Consider the following 16,160-nt stretch of genomic DNA (forward strand, 5'->3'; position numbering starts at 1 on the left):
CCACATCTTCATCACCAGCCACAACTGATTAAAAAGCTTAACTTCCTGATATTTGTATCAGGAATATAATAGGGTTTCTCTTTGCTTTGTTTCCCAAATATAAAACCAAATTGCTTCCTCAGCCTGCACCGGTCCCCTGCTGTTTGTCCAGACTTATGGATGTGACAGGTGCTCTGGCCAGGGAATTCCTGGAGTCTGTAGGAGGCAGAAGTCACCGTGGGTGGGAGGGCGAAGCTTCCTGGGGAAGGTTTCCCCTAGAGAGGCTTCTGGTCCTCAAACAGAAAGGCCTTGGTGTGTGAGAGAGGGACCCTGAGCCATGGAGGGAGACACAAGTGGGCAGAGTTGCCCTGACTTGCCAGCCCCGCTGGCAGGCACAGAGCCTCCTGCCCCAGGAGCAGGGTGGCTTCTTGCGGACAGTTGTTTTTGGCTGGCTGACCCGGCATCACCCATGCCACTCCCCGCCCCACCCTCGCTCCCCACAGGTCCATATTTTGCATAGGATCCTGCCTGACAGTGGGACAGAAGAGCCCACTGTGAACTGCAGGAAGTGACACCTGGGCATGGCCAGCTGCAGACTGGGCAGGGTGTGTGGGCAAGACCCAGAGACCGGCCACTGGGGAACTGGTCATGGGCCAGACCTGGAGTGGACTCCAGCCATCTGGTTCCTTCTTGCCACTGCGCTCCTCCCTGCACCCTCCAGAAAGTTTGCAGCACAAGGTAATTTTTCCAACTGTAGTTCACCCTGTCTCTCGAGGATGCCAAGGCTCCTGCAGGGTGCGGTGGGGGACAGGAACACTGGGTTAAGAGACTCTTTTCTTCTTTTAATGTGGGGTGTTGTTTTGTTTCCAGATTACATGAATAATATCTGCTTACTTTAGAAAATTTGGAAAGCAAGAGTGTCAAGAAAAATCCCGTTTAGGATATAAGCTATGGGGCAGCTTTCCCAGGCACAAGGGAATGGCACCTCTCAGAATTTGGTAAGAGCCATTCAGTTGTCAGAACTAGGTGGCATCTTAAAGGTATCTTTTCCTCAGCCTCTGAAGTTGAGTTTTAAAAACAAAGATAATGTTTTCCAACTCTCTGTTTATAAATTTACATTCTACAGAATTGAGGCCCAGAGAAGCCAACAGAGTTGGCCAAAATCATCCTGGGACAGAGATGGCCCTAGAATCCATTACTTTCCATGCATTCATTATGCATTACTTTCCTTGTATTCATTATTTTATGCTTGACCAAAGTGAGGGGGTGACTTGTGGGGGTGTCAGAACAGTCTTTAAAGTGGGTCTCATCCCAATGCACTTGACCGGTTAATAGATTTTTAATAAGATCTATCTTTTATCATTGCTTGTAACAAAGCAAAACTGCCCTGGCAGAGGCAGGGCACTGCAGGGCAAGTATCCAGGCCTGAGTGTTGATGCTTGGGGTGTGGTTTGGGCTGTGCCAAGGGCCAGCCATGGTGGTGTTTCTATAGAGCAGTGCTGTCCCTGGCTCTGTGGTACCCAAACTCTCTGATCTTCTGGGATGTTTTTCACAAACAATCCTTTAATAAATCACTTTCCTTCTTAAGCCAACTGGAGTGGACTCTGTTGCTTACAACTGCATTCTAGAACACCTCATGTGTGCCAACATCACTTCCCCCTCGGCTCATAGTTGAAGTTGGTTCAAAAGAAATGGCTGGCTCTGGCCTCAGACCCATGGCTGAATGGGAGAAGGGAACAGAGGGGCAGAGCAGGGAGAGGTCAGCCTAACCCAGATGTGCATAGGCAAGAAGGCGGTTTACAAGTGGCTCTACCCCAGAAGGCCAAGAATTGACTGGAAAGACAACATAATAGCTATTTTCACAAAGGTGCATACTTTTTCCTTTTATTACAAAGATTGTGCAGGGATACACCTTCCATTTCTAGTGCAGGACCCAGGAATCTGGCCCCATTGTCACAGGGTCTAATGGCCAGGCCTACATCTGAGACACAAGGATGCAGGCTCAGAAGTAGTGCCTTTGGGGCCTCCTCCTGCAGAAGCAGGAGGTTGGGGGCTTGGCCAGTAGCCGCTTCTTCTTGGCTTCCAGGATATGGAAAGTCTGCGTGGTGAGGCAGCTGACCGTGGGGTCGGAGTCTCTCTGCATGTGCCGTAGGGCTGAAACACAGAGAAAGGCTAGTGGGCTGGGTAGGAGGGCCTAGGCCCTGTGGTGCAGAGATGTACTGGGCAATGGGGTCCGGACTGGTGGATTTTAAACTATGAGCAAGAGTTTCTTCTAGGAGTCCACAATGCTCCATTACAAGCAAGACCACATAGCTGCCATGAGCACAGGGAGATGCGAGGCCCACCTGCTCCTGACCCTACACCCATTACCAACCCACTCACTCCTCTCCACTGCCCCTCCCTGGCCCTGCGTCCTCTCTTTCCCATAGAATAGCTGTGTGTGAAGTTCTCTGACTTCAAAAAGAGCTGCAGCCAGGGACTCGACCACACATGGGAGCCCAAAACTGTCTCTCCTACAAGAAACCCAAGGGACCCTCCTGGCTGATGAATGGGCTCCGTGGTGGTGAGGGTGTGAGTGAACATGGGGCAGGAGGGCTCTGACCAGCACCTCAAAACCTAAGCACCTTGGGGATGAGCCTGCCTTTTCACACGTCTGGATGATCATTTTTGTGAGTCCATCCGCTCACTTTTCCTAACTTCTGAGCATTCCCCACCAACACCGGTGCCACTAAAAGATGCAAGGAGGGGGCGACTGGGCTGCCACTCACCTGTGTATGCCTCCTCAATTTCATCGATCTCTTCCAAGTCTAGGGTTTGGATAATCTGACCTACAGGAGCACACAAAAGCACCTCAGAGGCCCCACAAGGAATCAGTGGGGCCCTGGCTGCAAGTACTCTTGGCCCCCTTCCCAGACACTCACTATTCCCTCCTTTTTCCTGTCTTTCCCTCCCCTGGCCACCAGCCTCAGGTTTGGACTTTTCCCATAAAGTCAAACTTGTGTCCCTTGCTTCTCTGAAGGATTCTAAGCAAATAGGGCTGGGTGAAGGAGTGGATCTTCCTCTGCCCTGAAGAGCTCTTCCCTGGGGTGATCTGAGGCAGTCCCCCACCTATCTCTGAACTTCCCCCACTGAGCAGCTCCCAGACCCCGGATGCCCCACCCTTTGTCTCTCTGCTGGCTCGTAGGACTTGGCACATTCTGCTGTAGGAAGATTACCACCCAACCCGACCAGGAGCTTCCTGCAGGGGAGGGAGCAGGTAGGCACAGGTAGGCACTCCCACCTCCAGTCCCACCACCCAACATAATTCCCATGGGTTCTGTATGTCCTCATGTCCTGGGTGCCCAGTCTGTTTAAGGGACCCTACAACAAGGACACAGTGGCTCCAAGAAGACAAAAGGCCATACCTGCAAACCACACAGCTGCCCAGCGGATGGGAACCTGTGGGCTCTTGAAGAGAGCCACACGCTGCTTCAGAAACCAGAGGGCTTTGTTTGTCTCCTGATCCAGCTGTAAGAAAAGGTGTCAGATTATGGCAGGGACCCTCAGACAGTTTTGAGATTACACTGGAGCCATCCCCTGAGGGCAAAAATCTGTCAAAACCGTCTCCTTCTCCATCCCCTCCTACCCCGGCTCCTGAAATCTTCTTTCTTTCATGAAGCCTTCCTGGACTGAACATGCCACAGAGATCATACTCCCTGGCCTTGACCCAGTTTGAGCATGAAACTCATAAGAGGTTGGCCCCACTGTTTGGCTCATACATTTTTTTCTCCTACTCCCAACAATAGAGTGAACCCTGTTGCTTAAATCCTGTTTATTTCTATCTTAGTTTAAATCTTCAATCTCAAAGTCATATGCTTTAGGTTGCAAAAGATCATGCCTACAGCATTCTGTTTAAGCAGAGCCTTAGTCACATCAACACAAAGATGGGAACAATAAACACTGAGAATCCCAAAAAAGAGGAGGAAGGGAACGGGGCGAGTTGAAAAACTACCTATGGCCTATGTTCACTCCTTGGGGATGGGAACATTAGAAGCACAAACCTCAGCATCACACAATATACCAATGTAACAAGCCAGCACCCACACCCCCAAATCTAAAATTCTTAAAATAGGCCGGGTACAGTGGCTCACACCTGTAATCCCAGCATTTTTGGAGGGCCAAGACAGGCAGCTCGCCTGAACTCAGGAGTTCAACACCAGCCTGGGCAACATGGTGAAACCCATGTCTACTAAAATACAAAAAATTAGATGGGTGTGGTGGTGTGTGCCTGTAGACCCAGCTACTCAGGAGGCTGAGGAAGGAGAATCACTTGAACCCAGGAGGCGGAGGTTGCAGTGAGCCGAGATCGCACCACTGCACTCCAGCCTGGGTGACAAAGCCAGACTGTCTCCAAAAAATAAATAAATAAATAAATACAATAAAATATTTAAAATAAATAAAAATAACAGAGCCTAGCAGTGCTGCATGTAATTACGTGTTTTCATATCCTCCATCGCCTGCCTAGGAATGCAGCCCCTTCTGCATTCATCAGACTTCCATCCTTGAAGGTTCAAAGGATGATGTGTCCTTCCCTTTGCAACAACCACTAACCCAAACCCCATCTCCTGCATCTGCTTCCTAGCTCTGATCCTAACTCTCCTCTTTCACTCTGCAGTCTAAGTTCTTAAAACAGAAGGCTACATCCATGGTTTTTCCCAACTTCTTTTGACAGGATCTTTTCTTCAAAAAGAAATCTTAACTGGAAACCCAATATCCCAAACTAACAGAAGGGGTGGGGGGCGGGTGTGGTGGCCCACGCCTGTAATCCCAGCACTTTGGAAAGCCAAGGCAGGAGGATCACTTGAGCTCAGGAGTTGGAGACCAGCCTGGGCAACATGGCAAGACCCTGTCTCTACAAAAAAAAGAAGGAGAAGGAGAAAGAGAAGGAGAAGTGGGGCTGCTTGGGTTGAAGGAGGTGGGGAGGCTGAGCCTAGCCTGCCTGCTCATCTCTCCCATCTTTTGAAGTTACCCGAGAAACCCTTGGGTTTTTGTACCCTTGACTGCTTCCTGAAACTGGTCATGGTCCTTCCTAGGTGACCGTGACTCTCCTCTCTTGTTGTCCTCCTTTGACTTTCTGCCTGGTTTCCTTTTCTAGTCTCCTCTGTGGGATCCTTGGAACTGATGTCTCCTGGAATCTCAGTGTTGACTCACATACTCCTCCCACCACACAATTTCCTTAGGAGAGCATGTCTGGGCTTAGGGTTGCAATCTCCATCTACCACCCAATGGTATGCTCAGCGTTCACCAAACACAGCCCTGTTCTCCAAGCTTCAGTGATACATATCTAACTTCCAATGGAATAGATGTACTAGCATTCTCACAGACTTTACAAGCTCAACATGCACAAAATCAAGCCACCACTTTCCCCTCCACACCTGTTCCTCCCTCTGTATTTCTGACCTCAGTCCAGGACACCAGCATTCACCCATGTCAGAAGCCAAGAGGCAACTTTACTTTCACAGTTCACATCAAATCAATCTCCACAACTAGCTAATCCCGCCCATGCCTTTGTCTTCTTGACTTCATCATTTCTCCCCAGACACTCTCCAGCACAGGCTCCAATTCCGTCCCTTGGGAATGTTTCTCTGATCTGTAGCTTGGGTGATTTGTGTGAAATGCACAGCTCTGTAACCATGCTACCCACTTGCTTAAAACGCTTCAACAACTCCCCTTGCCTACAGCCTCAAGTCCTGCTCCTCACTGGGCCCAAACCTCCACAGCACAGTGTGGCCCAGCCTCCTGCTTCCTGCTTGGTGCCTCCTGCGCAGACCGGACTGCACACTGACAGTCCATGAGCAAAGCCAGCCTGAAGATATTTTTTTTTGTTTGATCTACGCAGCATTTTACATTTTAAATTATTTGCCAACATTAATGGGGGAAATTTCACCCCAATCAGGATTTCCTGCTTTCTTTTTTAATTTTTTTTTTTTTTTGAGACAGAGTCTTGCTCTATCACCCAGGCTGTAGTGCAGTGGCGCGATCTCAGCTCACTGCAACCTCTGCCTCCTGGGTTCAAGCGATTCTCCCGCCTCAGCCTCCCGAGTAACTGGGATTACAGGCGTCCACCACCTCGCCTGGATAATTTTTGTATTTTTAGTAGAGTCAGGGTTTCCCCATGTTGGCCAGGCTGTTTCAAACTCCTGTTCCCAGGTGATCCAGCCACCCTGGCCTCTCAAAGTGCTGGGATCACAGACGTGAGCCACCGCACCTGGCATCGATTTCCTGCTTCTCTTAACAATCCTGAGCCACTTTCCTAGAAACAATTGGTGGGTTCTCAACTGGGGACTGTACTGTGTGGAGGGAATTATGGAACTGGGGGATGTTTATGGTTTTCAAAATGATGAGTGGGGGTACACCTATTTCTAATATCCCATTACACATTTATGTCTATCAAAAACCTACTTATAATAATCCATGCCTAGAAATTGGCTTTTTTAGATAACAGAGAACTTTTTCACAGTTCAACTACATACTGGATTTTCTAGGAATGCATCTGCAATAGACATCAAAGACTATACTTCATCTTGTTCAGAAAGTCATCAGACTTTCTGGTCTAATCAGACTTTCCTGGTGTGGGGGGAGCTATTAATATAATCGTTTTGGAAGTCCCATCACCAACGGTGACCCTTCTTGTGGTATGAGTCTCCAACTCCTATAACATTCTGCATTTGTAGCAGATCCATTCACATTGATTCTATGGAGAGGGGCAAGGATTCATGCACATCATTTTCTTCTAAAGTAACTGGGCCCTGGCAGGGTGTAGTGGCTCATACCTATAATCCCAGCCCTTTGGGAGGCTGAGGTGGGCGGGTCACCTGAGGTCAGGAGTTTGAGACCAGCCTGGTCAACATGATGAAACCCCGTCTCAAAAATAAAAAGAAACCCCGTCTCTACTAAAAATACAAAAATTAGCCGGGCCTGGTGGCAAGCACCTGTAATCCCAGCTACTCGGGAGCCTGAGACAGGAGAATCGCTTGAACCCGGGAGGTGGAGGTTGCAGTGATCTGAGATCGTGCCACTGCACTCCAACCTGGGCTTCAGAGCGAGACTCTGTCTCAAATAAATAAATAAATAAATAAATAAAAAGTAACTTGGCCCAAGCATTTACATATAGTATTTATTTTCTATTATTATATTGTGTTATGCTATATTGTGTTCCATATATTCATACAGATTATTTTGTTGTAGATTACTTTCACTTCTCCTTTGGTGTTAGGGCATTATATTACTTATTTTGGAAATATGCAAAGGTAGAGGATATTATTTACGAATTTCACTTTAGGAGAGTAAAGGTGGTTTCACTAAATGTGTGCTGTGACAACGGTGTGTGGTTTCTGGCCATGCTGAGGAGGCTGCCTGTGCTGGGCCTTGGGGCCTACATCTCTCCTCCGGGCCCACCCAGTCTGACCTCTGGTTAGTGTTTCCTGCATGGCCTTGTAAGCATTTGCCTTTTCTGCCCCTGCTCTAATGATTCCAAGGCACTTATATTAATAGCTCCCCCCACACCAGGCCCTTCTGCCCTTATTTCTCAGGATGGTTGTGAGGATCAAATCATACCAGATAATGTGTGCAAAGTCCCTGGAACAGAGTGAGTGCTTTGCTCCACACCCCTGTGTACAGCATCACCTTGGCCTGCACTCTTGATTCCGTCCCTTTGCCTGTTACCCTGCCTTCTATTTCTCCTTCTGAAGATGACACCTCCTCCAGGAAGCCTTCCTTCAACTCCCAGACTGTGCTGGGTACCCCTCCTTTGCCTTTCCCAAAGTATTCTGGGATTGTCTACTTGTGTGCCTAGCTCCCCAATTCAGACAGGAAACAAGGGGAGGGCAGGAACCATATCTAGGTGCTGAGCATAAAGTAGGTGCTTAATGAGTATCTCATCGTTGAACTGTTGCTGCTGCCCGCTGCCACTACTGCTGCAAACCCCAGAGCTGCAGGAAAAGGACCTAGACCGCTGGGGATGCCACCCTCCCTCGCATAGGGGCAGACAGTGAGCAAGCTGCTGGCTTACCAGGGCTCCAAGAATGTTCCACACATCTTTCTCTGCAAATACTGCTTTCAGCTTTGACCAGCCCAGCACAGCAGCTGTGTGGCAGAGGGCAGACCGGCAGATCTGGGAGACAAGGAGGCTCAGCATGAGGAGCTGGGGATGGCACTGGGCAGGGACACGGAGGGGTGCAAAAAACGGAGACAAGCAGCATCACATTCAGCCTCGATGGGATGGAAATCTCACTGGTGAATCGACAGGGATCCAGGGCTTAGGAAAAAGGCAGAGGTCCAGGCAGCTTGGCTCTACTTACAACCCCCTTTTCCCACTAATAAGAAGTTTAAAAATTACAGTTCTAACAATTTTCCCAATTGTTGTGTTGTGACACTGCAACCCAGAGCACTGGAACTATCCAGCTCAGAGCCTTATTCACCAGAGACATGGCTTCCCACGCCGCCGCCCCCCCATCCTCCCTGCCCCACAAAACAGTCTCTCTGAAAACAAATTTCCCCAAAGTCTTAATCCCCCAACTGGGTGGTCACTGTTCTAAATCAGGGCTGGCTCTGTCAGGAATACCACGGCTGAGTTCACCGGTGGGACACCCCCGCGCAAAGATAATATCCCCATTCAATCGCTTGCCCAGCCGGCCTCAGATGCGCCTAAGAGGCCTCAGTGACGGCAGAGTAGCCTGCTCTGTGGAAACAAGGTGTCCTGTCACAGAGTAAGTCAGCCAGTCTTCAAGTGTTCAAGCTGCAGTTCACGTTCCTGGGTCTCCTGGGCTCAAAGCTGGACTCATTCATTCCGAAATGAAGGCCAGTTCCAGGCCGTCTCTATTCTGCCCACCACACTGCCTCCCACGGGGTCTTCCCGACCCAGGGAACTCTGTCTCTATTCACAGGCAGAGAGTATGCAGACAGCAGCATGGAGAGGGGGCCCCTGGAGCCACAGGCAGGGAGGCAGAGAGAGGGACTGCTGCTCGTCGATGAGACTTTCCTCCCAGGAGAAACACCCACAGTATTCCACTGGGAGTCAGTGGCCAACCGGATGGAGCCAGAAGCTGGAGAAAACTTTAGTGCAAGCCATGGACACAGGAAGGGGAACATCACACACCGGGGCCTGTTGTGGGGTGGGGGGAGGGGGGGAGGGATAGCATTAGGAGATATACCTAATGTTAAACGACGAGTTAATGGGTGCAGCACACCAACATGGCACATGTATACATATGTAACAAACCTGCACGTTGTGCACATGTACCCTAAAACTTAAAGTATAAAAAAAAAAAAAAACCTTTAGTGAAAGCGTCTGTTCATCTCTAGTCTCTCACTAAAACTCTGCAAGGTCAGAGACTAGTTGACTCCTTCAGCACCATCCAGTACTGCCACAGCCCTGCCTAAGCACTCAACATGTTTAGCATTTACCTCCCATGAAAACGGGGACTGAAGACCAGGCTCCAAGGCCTGGCCTCTCACCAGAGCCACATCGGTATTCACGTCCCTCAGGTGGAGCACCAGGGGGACTAGCAAGTTGAGGATCTGGTGTTTCAAGGGGAAGACAAGGCCCCTCTTCTTGACCTTGGTCAAGAGACTCCCATAGATCTCAAAGGCTGCCAACCGCAGATGCTCTGACACCTGGGAGAGAAGACACGCATGCGTGGGGAAGCAGAAGCCATCACGTACCTGAGCTCCACCCCCGCCAACCCCACACTCCTGTGTCCATTCGCTCCCTCAAATGACCTGCTCTGACCCCCGCCTGCTGTGCTCTGTTCTCTTGCTCCATCTCACCCCTTCAGAAAGATACAAGGAGGGCAGGAGCAATCAAGTCCCTACAGAACAGTATCGTATTCAAGGTGAACGACCTTGAATCATTCTGCCAACTCTGTGAGGGGTTTTGTTTTTTGTTTTGTTTGAGACAGGATCTCGCTCTGTCGCCCAGGCTGGAGTGCATGGCACGATCACAGCTCACTGCAGCCTTGACCTCCTGGGCTCAAGCAATCCTCCTGCCTCAGCCTCCCAAATAGCTGGGGCCACAAGCGCATACCACCGGACTCAGCTAATTTGTTGTTGTTGTTGTTGTTGTTGTTAGAACGAGGCCTCACTATGTTGCCCAGGCTGATCTTGAACTCCTGGCCTCATGTGATCCACTGCCTCGGCCTCCCAATGTGCTGGGATTACAGGTGTGAGCCACCACACGCAGCCAACTCCCTTATTTTACAGATGCCTAGAGAAAGAAAATGACCCCAGAGAGGCCTTCACCTCCTCAAAGAAGGGCACCAGCGTGAAGGTGAGCTGGGTCAGGAAGGAGGAGGAGTGCTGCCAGGTGAGGTGGCTCAGGAGATTCTTCAGCACCAGCAAAGTCTCCAGTACGATGTTGCTGTTCGAGGAGTAGCAGCAGTTCAGCACATAGGGCTGGAGGATTCAGAGCCGCCTCACCTGCGGGAGACAGTGGCTCAGGGAATGGGGAGCTGGGGAAATAACTCCTGCCAAGGAGTTATTGAAATGAATTCTCATTTCAAGTCAATTCAGCCCCACAATTGAGAGCCACACTCTACTGCTTTTTCATTCCAGAGCTGGGACTGGCCCAGCATCTGGGTGGCCATCGGAGTGAGCTGCCCAGGAGGGCATTTGGGGAGGTACCTTGTGTCCATCATGAGGAAAGGGGAGAAAACAGAGGAGGCCCCCTCCTCCCACTACACTGTAAGTTTCCATCGCCACTGCGCTTCTCATCCCTGATGATGACAGCAATCTCCAAGGGACCTGGATGACATGTGTGAGATCCTGGGGTTAGCTTGGTCTATTCTCTGAAATGACCCATGAAAAAACTTCCTCAGGAGACCTTTCCTGGGAGGGAGAAATCATGAATGGCTCAAGCCCCAACTCCTGTCTGTGGTGTACTGGCCTCATGAGGATTTGCTCTCTTTTATCCCAAGAGTGTGTCCCACCCTATCTATAACTGGACACACCAGATGTTCCTTCTCCTGGTTACATCTCCTGAGCGCACACCCTTAGCCCCTGCCCCATTTTACCATGTTTTCATGCTTCGCAAAGACCTCTAGCATCTGCAGCAATGGCTTCACTGTGGCTGGCTCCTCACTCTTGAACCAGTTTGCCAGAATGCAGGTGGTGAAGTCATCCACTAAGGCTGCCACATCTGGGCACTGAAGCAGCTGGGGAAGGGAGACCAAGAAAGACAGGTGGGCAAGGAGAAAGAAAAATCCTCAATGACTTTGGACTAGGTTCCTACTCACTAGTAGGGAAATGTTCTTAAGGGTTTAGAATTGGTAGAGAGGCCAAAGCTTTAAGGGTGAATTTGCACCTGTCATCCCAGACGTCATTTATTCATTCTCCAAGTTTTCCTTAAGCATTTTCTTTTTTTGAGATGGAGTCTTGCTCTGTCGCCCAGGCCGGAGTGCAGTGGTATGATCTCGGCTCACTGCAACCTCCACCTCCCGGGTTCAAGCAATTCTCCTGCCTCAGCCTCCTGAGTAGCTGGGACTACAGGCATGTGCCACCACGCCCACCTAATTTTTGTATTTTTTAGTTGAGATGGGGTTTCAGAATGTTGACCAGTCTGATCTTGAACTCCTGACCTCAGGTGATCCACCCGCCTTAGCCTCCCAAAGTGCTGGGATTACAGGCATGAGCCACCACAAACCTGGCCCCTTAAGCATTTTTTTTTTTTCCAGATGGAGTCTCACTCTGTCGCCCAGGCTGGAGTGCAGTGGCACGATCTCGGCTCACTGCAACCTCCACCTCCCGGGTTCAAGCGATTCTCCTGCCTCAGCCTCCCGAGCAGCTGGGACAACAGGCATGTGGTATTTTTTGTAGAGAGGTGGGGTGTCACCATGTTGGCCAGGCTGGTCTCGAACTCCTGACCTCAGGTGATTCACCTGCCTAACCTCCCAAAGTGCTGGGATTACAGGTGTGAGCCACCACATCCAGCCCCATTAAGCATTTTTGATAAGGGAAACTGCAGGAGATAAAAGTAAGAAATGCACTCTGCCCTCAAAGATCCTAGCAATTCAGCTGGAGAGTCAAGACTTAGGTACATGAACGACCTAGTGAACATTTCAAGGCAATAACAATACTACACGAATTAAAAGCAAGTAAAAAATTATTATAAACAGGTGTTGATTCATCTAGGAAAAGATTGTGAAAGAGGTAGAACTTGGCCAGGTGTGGTGGCTCATGCCTGTAATCCCAGCACTTTGGGAGGCCGAGGTGGGCGGATCACCTGAGGTCAGGAGTTCGAGACCAGCATGGCCAATATGGTGAAACCCCGTCTCTACTAAAAATAAAAAAATTAGCTGGGCATGGTGGCAGGCGCCTGTAATCCCAACTACTTGGGAAGTTGAGGCAGGAGAATCGCTTGAACCCGGGAGGCGGAGGTTGCAGTGAGCCAAGATCATGCCATTGTACTCCAACCTGGGGGACAAGAGCGAAACTTTGTCTCCAAAAAAAATTAAAAAAAAAAAAAAAACAGAAAGAAAGAAGTAAAACTTGAACTGAACTTGAATAAAGAGAACTTCAATGAGCAGATGGGAGGGGAACGTAAACATGTGTGTATTTAACGGGAAAAGGTGGGTATAGCAAAACAAGGGCGAAATGTAGGGATAAGCTAAGCGTAATGTAGTTGAGGGAAGGGCAACTGGGTGCTGGCCCGACTCCAGAGGAGGATCCCATTGGCAAGAAATGTTGGGCGTGGGAAATGTGTTGGGTTGACAGAAGGTCCTAGGAGGAGAGAGATCAGCATGTTATCTTTTGGAGTTGCTCTAGTCAACTGTGGCGGCTCACACCTGTAATCCCAACTACTCTGGAGGTTGAGGCAGGACAATCACTTAAAGCCAGGAGTTGGGGACCAGCCTGGGCAACATAGTGAGACTCCCTGTCTCTAAAAAAAGTTAAAATAATTGCTTCAAGCACAGGTAATAAGGGTCTGGACTAGGCCAGGGTAGTGGGAATGGAGAAAGGATGACCCTGAAGAACACTGCAAAGCACGTATTAGTCAGATTTACTGACGTGCTGAAAAAGCAAAAGAGAAAAGTCAAAGACAGTCCCCTAGAATAATAACTTTTTTAAAGGGAGGGGGAAAAAGGAGAATTATTAAGAAATCATTGTCGGCCAGGCGCAGTAGCTCACGCCTGTAATCCTAGCACTTTGGGAGGCCAAGGCAGACGGATCACCTGAGGTCGGGAGTTTGAGACCAGCCTGACCACCATAGAGAAACCCCATCTCTACTAAAAATACAAAATTAGCCGGGTGTGGTGGCACATGCCTGTAATCCCAGCTACTCAGGAGGCTGAGGCAGGAGGATCGCTTGAACCCAGGAGGTGGAGGTTGCAGTGAGCTGAGATCGTGTCATTGCACTCCAGCCTGGGCAACAAGAGCGAAACTCTGCCTCAACAAAAAACAAAAAACAAAAGAAAGAAAGAAAAAAGAAAAAGAAAGAAACCCTTGTAATGATCATTCAACAGCACTGGGGACTCCAGGCTCTGCTGGGTGATATCGAAAAGCGATGCTGACTCCAAGGCAGTCAGCCTTGGCTGCATGTTAGTGTCACTTGCAAAGCTATTAAAAATGCTGATTCTTGGACCCCACATCACCCCCAAGATTCTGAGTTAATTGTACTGAGTTGGCACCCAAGTATTAGTGTAAGTTCTCCTGGAGATATGAATATGCATCCAGGGTTGAGAACTCCTGCTCTAAGTGCACATGCTTTGGAATGAACATGCCAGATGGACACCTTGAGTCTGCACAGGTAGGCTGGCTCAGACTTACACATATCAGTACATTCACCTGGATAAACCAGCCTGGCATGCACTCTGTTTAAAAATAGACTAGCATGCACGTGATGGAAAACATTGCAATGGAAAAACATGTGTAGTCATGCAAATGGAAAATCAGAAGTTAAATTAGTCTTGTAGACAAGAAAAAGCCAAACAATTCAATAGGACAATGGGCAAAGGACATGGGAAGGAATTCACAGAAAGGCGAATCCAAATCACAAAATTATATGCAGAATGTTCAAAATCAGTAGAAGCCAGGGATATGCAAACCAGAGCAGCAATGAGATACTGCTTTACACCAAGTCTGTCCAACGCACGGCCCACAGGCCCCACGCAGCCCTGGACAGCTTTGAATGTGGCCCAACACAAATTTGTAAACTTTCTTAAAACATTATGAGGTTTTTGCGATTTTTTTTTTTTTTTAGCTCATCACCTACCATTAGTGTTAGTGTATTTTATGTGTGGCCCAAGACAATTCTTCTTCCAATATGGCCCAGGGAAGCCAAAAGATTGGACACCCCTGCTTTATACCTGCCAGGAGGACAAACATCTAAAAAGAGTTAAGCTTTGTTGTTGGAAGAGATAGAGACACCGTTCTCTCACACTTCCCTGAGATAAATGTGAATTGTTAGTGCTTCTTTGGAAAACCATCTGTCAACATCTATTATGTGTGTGTGATTATTTGAGCATGCAGAAGGATACATACTTGGTTGCTTGCATCTGAGATACTGGGGAGATGAAGAGGTGGAGGTATAGACGTAATGTGGTAGGAGGGGAGAAGGCAAAAGTAGAAGAGAAAAAAAAGACTGCACTTAAGAAATCAGTTTGTGGACCACTTGAGGTCAGAAGTTGAGGCCAGCCCGGTCAACATGGCAAAACCCTGTCTCTACTAAAAATACAAAAATTAGCCAGGCGTGCTGGCAGGCATCTGGAATCCCAGCTGCTCAGGAGGCTGAGAAAGGAGAATCACTTGAACCCGGAAGGTGGAAGTTGTAGTGAGCCAAGATCATGCCACTGCACTCCAGCCTGGGCAACAGAGCAATACTCCTTCTCAAAAATAAATAAATAAATAAATAGGCTGGGCCTAGTGGCTCACACCTGTAATCCCAACACTTTGGGAGGCTGAGGCGGGTGGATCACCTGAGGTCAGGAGTTTGAGACCAGCCTGGCCAACAGTGAAACCCCGTCTTTACTAAAAATACAAAAAATTAGCTGGGTGTGGTGGCAGGCGCCTGCAATCCCAGCTACTCAGGAGGCTGTGGCAGGAGAATTGCTTGAACCCGGGAGGTGGAGGTTGCAGTGAGCTGAGGTTGCGCCATTACACTCCAACTTGGGCAACAAGAGCAAAACTCCATCTCAAAAAATAAAATAAAATAAAAAAATAAACAGTTTGCATGGTTTAATTTACTTATTCGTATTATATGTGTATATAGATTATTTTAAATAACATTTATTGCTTGATGACTTGTGATATAGAAAATATCTTTTAAATAATAAAATAACATTTAAAAAGCCAAAATTCAATCAGATACATTTAAAATATATGTACTTGCTTTAGTGTGCATGTATGCATGCACATATGAATGTACATTTACATGTTAATAAAATGGCAAAGAAGTCTTCATTAACATCTCAGCAGTTTTCATCTGTCTTTGATTGGCAGTCAGGCAGATCCACCACCCTAATTTACCCTCTAGTTGAGTAAGTAACTTCTTAAATTCTCTGAGCCTCACTTTCGTTCTCTACAAAATAGAGGTAAATAACACCCTTTTCACAGAATTAGAGAGAATTAAAATAACAGAGCTCTGCTGTTTCTTGAGTACACTGAAGAAAAGCATACGACCTTTTCTGTTTTAAACGTTTCTACTTGTGATCATCTCAAGGAAATGAATAAAGATAATGAAGCAACAAACAGGGAGTGACAAAGGCTGTGAAATATTAGAAAGCTTTCTTAGCCATGGTCTCTCACTTAACAGATCTTGAATTACTTACTTACCTGGTACCTAAAACCCCATTGGCTTTCCACTTTAGAATCTACTGCTTCTCTCTCTGATTGCTAAGAATGGGGTTCACCCATCTCGCTACTGGGGTGCTCCTTCCAGCCTCTTCCCAAGCATGCTGACCTCCCCTCCCCGTTATCAGCCCGAAACCCCAATCAGAGTGGCAGATGAGCAAACGCTCTATCGTGTGTCCCCTTGTTTCAGCTGGGTATCAGACACTTGGGGGAACTTCTAGAGTGATTCTCAATCCTAGCTGTATTTTAGAGCATCCCTTTAAACCTGGGAGCTTCTAAAACGAACTGATGCCTAGACCCCATCCCAGATCGATTCAAATAGAAAAATTTGACAGAGAGTGAGGGACGGGGTGGGGGCT

The 16,160-nt window shown here is 48.3% G+C and overlaps 2 protein-coding genes across 2 annotated transcripts in view; both read right to left on the reverse strand.

Moving 5' to 3' along the window:
- Window positions 1–1,839: 1,839 nt before the first annotated feature.
- Window positions 1,840–10,601, reverse strand: LOC134730184 (uncharacterized). Its single transcript, XM_063603499.1, has 7 exons — window positions 10,554–10,601; window positions 10,241–10,410; window positions 9,424–9,724; window positions 8,030–8,131; window positions 3,384–3,486; window positions 2,748–2,807; window positions 1,840–2,133 (listed from the first exon to the last, which is right to left on the reverse strand). The coding sequence occupies exons 1-7, from the start codon at window positions 10,599–10,601 to the stop codon at window positions 1,982–1,984; spliced, it is 936 nt and encodes a 311-aa protein (XP_063459569.1). The 3' UTR covers window positions 1,840–1,981.
- Window positions 10,602–10,985: 384 nt separating this feature from the next.
- LOC100978719 (maestro heat-like repeat-containing protein family member 7) overlaps window positions 10,986–16,160 on the reverse strand; it is a 32,680-nt gene continuing 27,505 nt past the window's right edge. Inside the window, exon 10 of the mRNA XM_057301265.2 lies at window positions 10,986–11,168. Within this exon, the coding sequence (XP_057157248.2) occupies window positions 11,007–11,168 (162 nt within the window). The 3' untranslated portion in view covers window positions 10,986–11,006. The remainder of the gene's footprint in view (window positions 11,169–16,160) is intronic.

Source organism: Pan paniscus, chromosome 1 (assembly GCF_029289425.2).
Source record: "Pan paniscus chromosome 1, NHGRI_mPanPan1-v2.0_pri, whole genome shotgun sequence".
Lineage (NCBI taxonomy): Eukaryota > Metazoa > Chordata > Mammalia > Primates > Hominidae > Pan > Pan paniscus.

Coding starts and splice junctions, on each gene's coding strand:
- LOC134730184 (XM_063603499.1), bottom strand. CDS start 10,601: ATGGCCACCCAGATGCTGGGCCAGTCCCAGCTCTGGAATGAAAAAGCA. Junction 9,725..10,240: donor GAGGTGAAGGCCTCTCTGGG/GTCATTTTCTTT, acceptor CATTTGAGGGAG/CGAATGGACACAGGAGTGTG. Junction 3,487..8,029: donor GGAACATTCTTGGAGCCCTG/GTAAGCCAGCAG, acceptor CTTTTCTTACAG/CTGGATCAGGAGACAAACAA.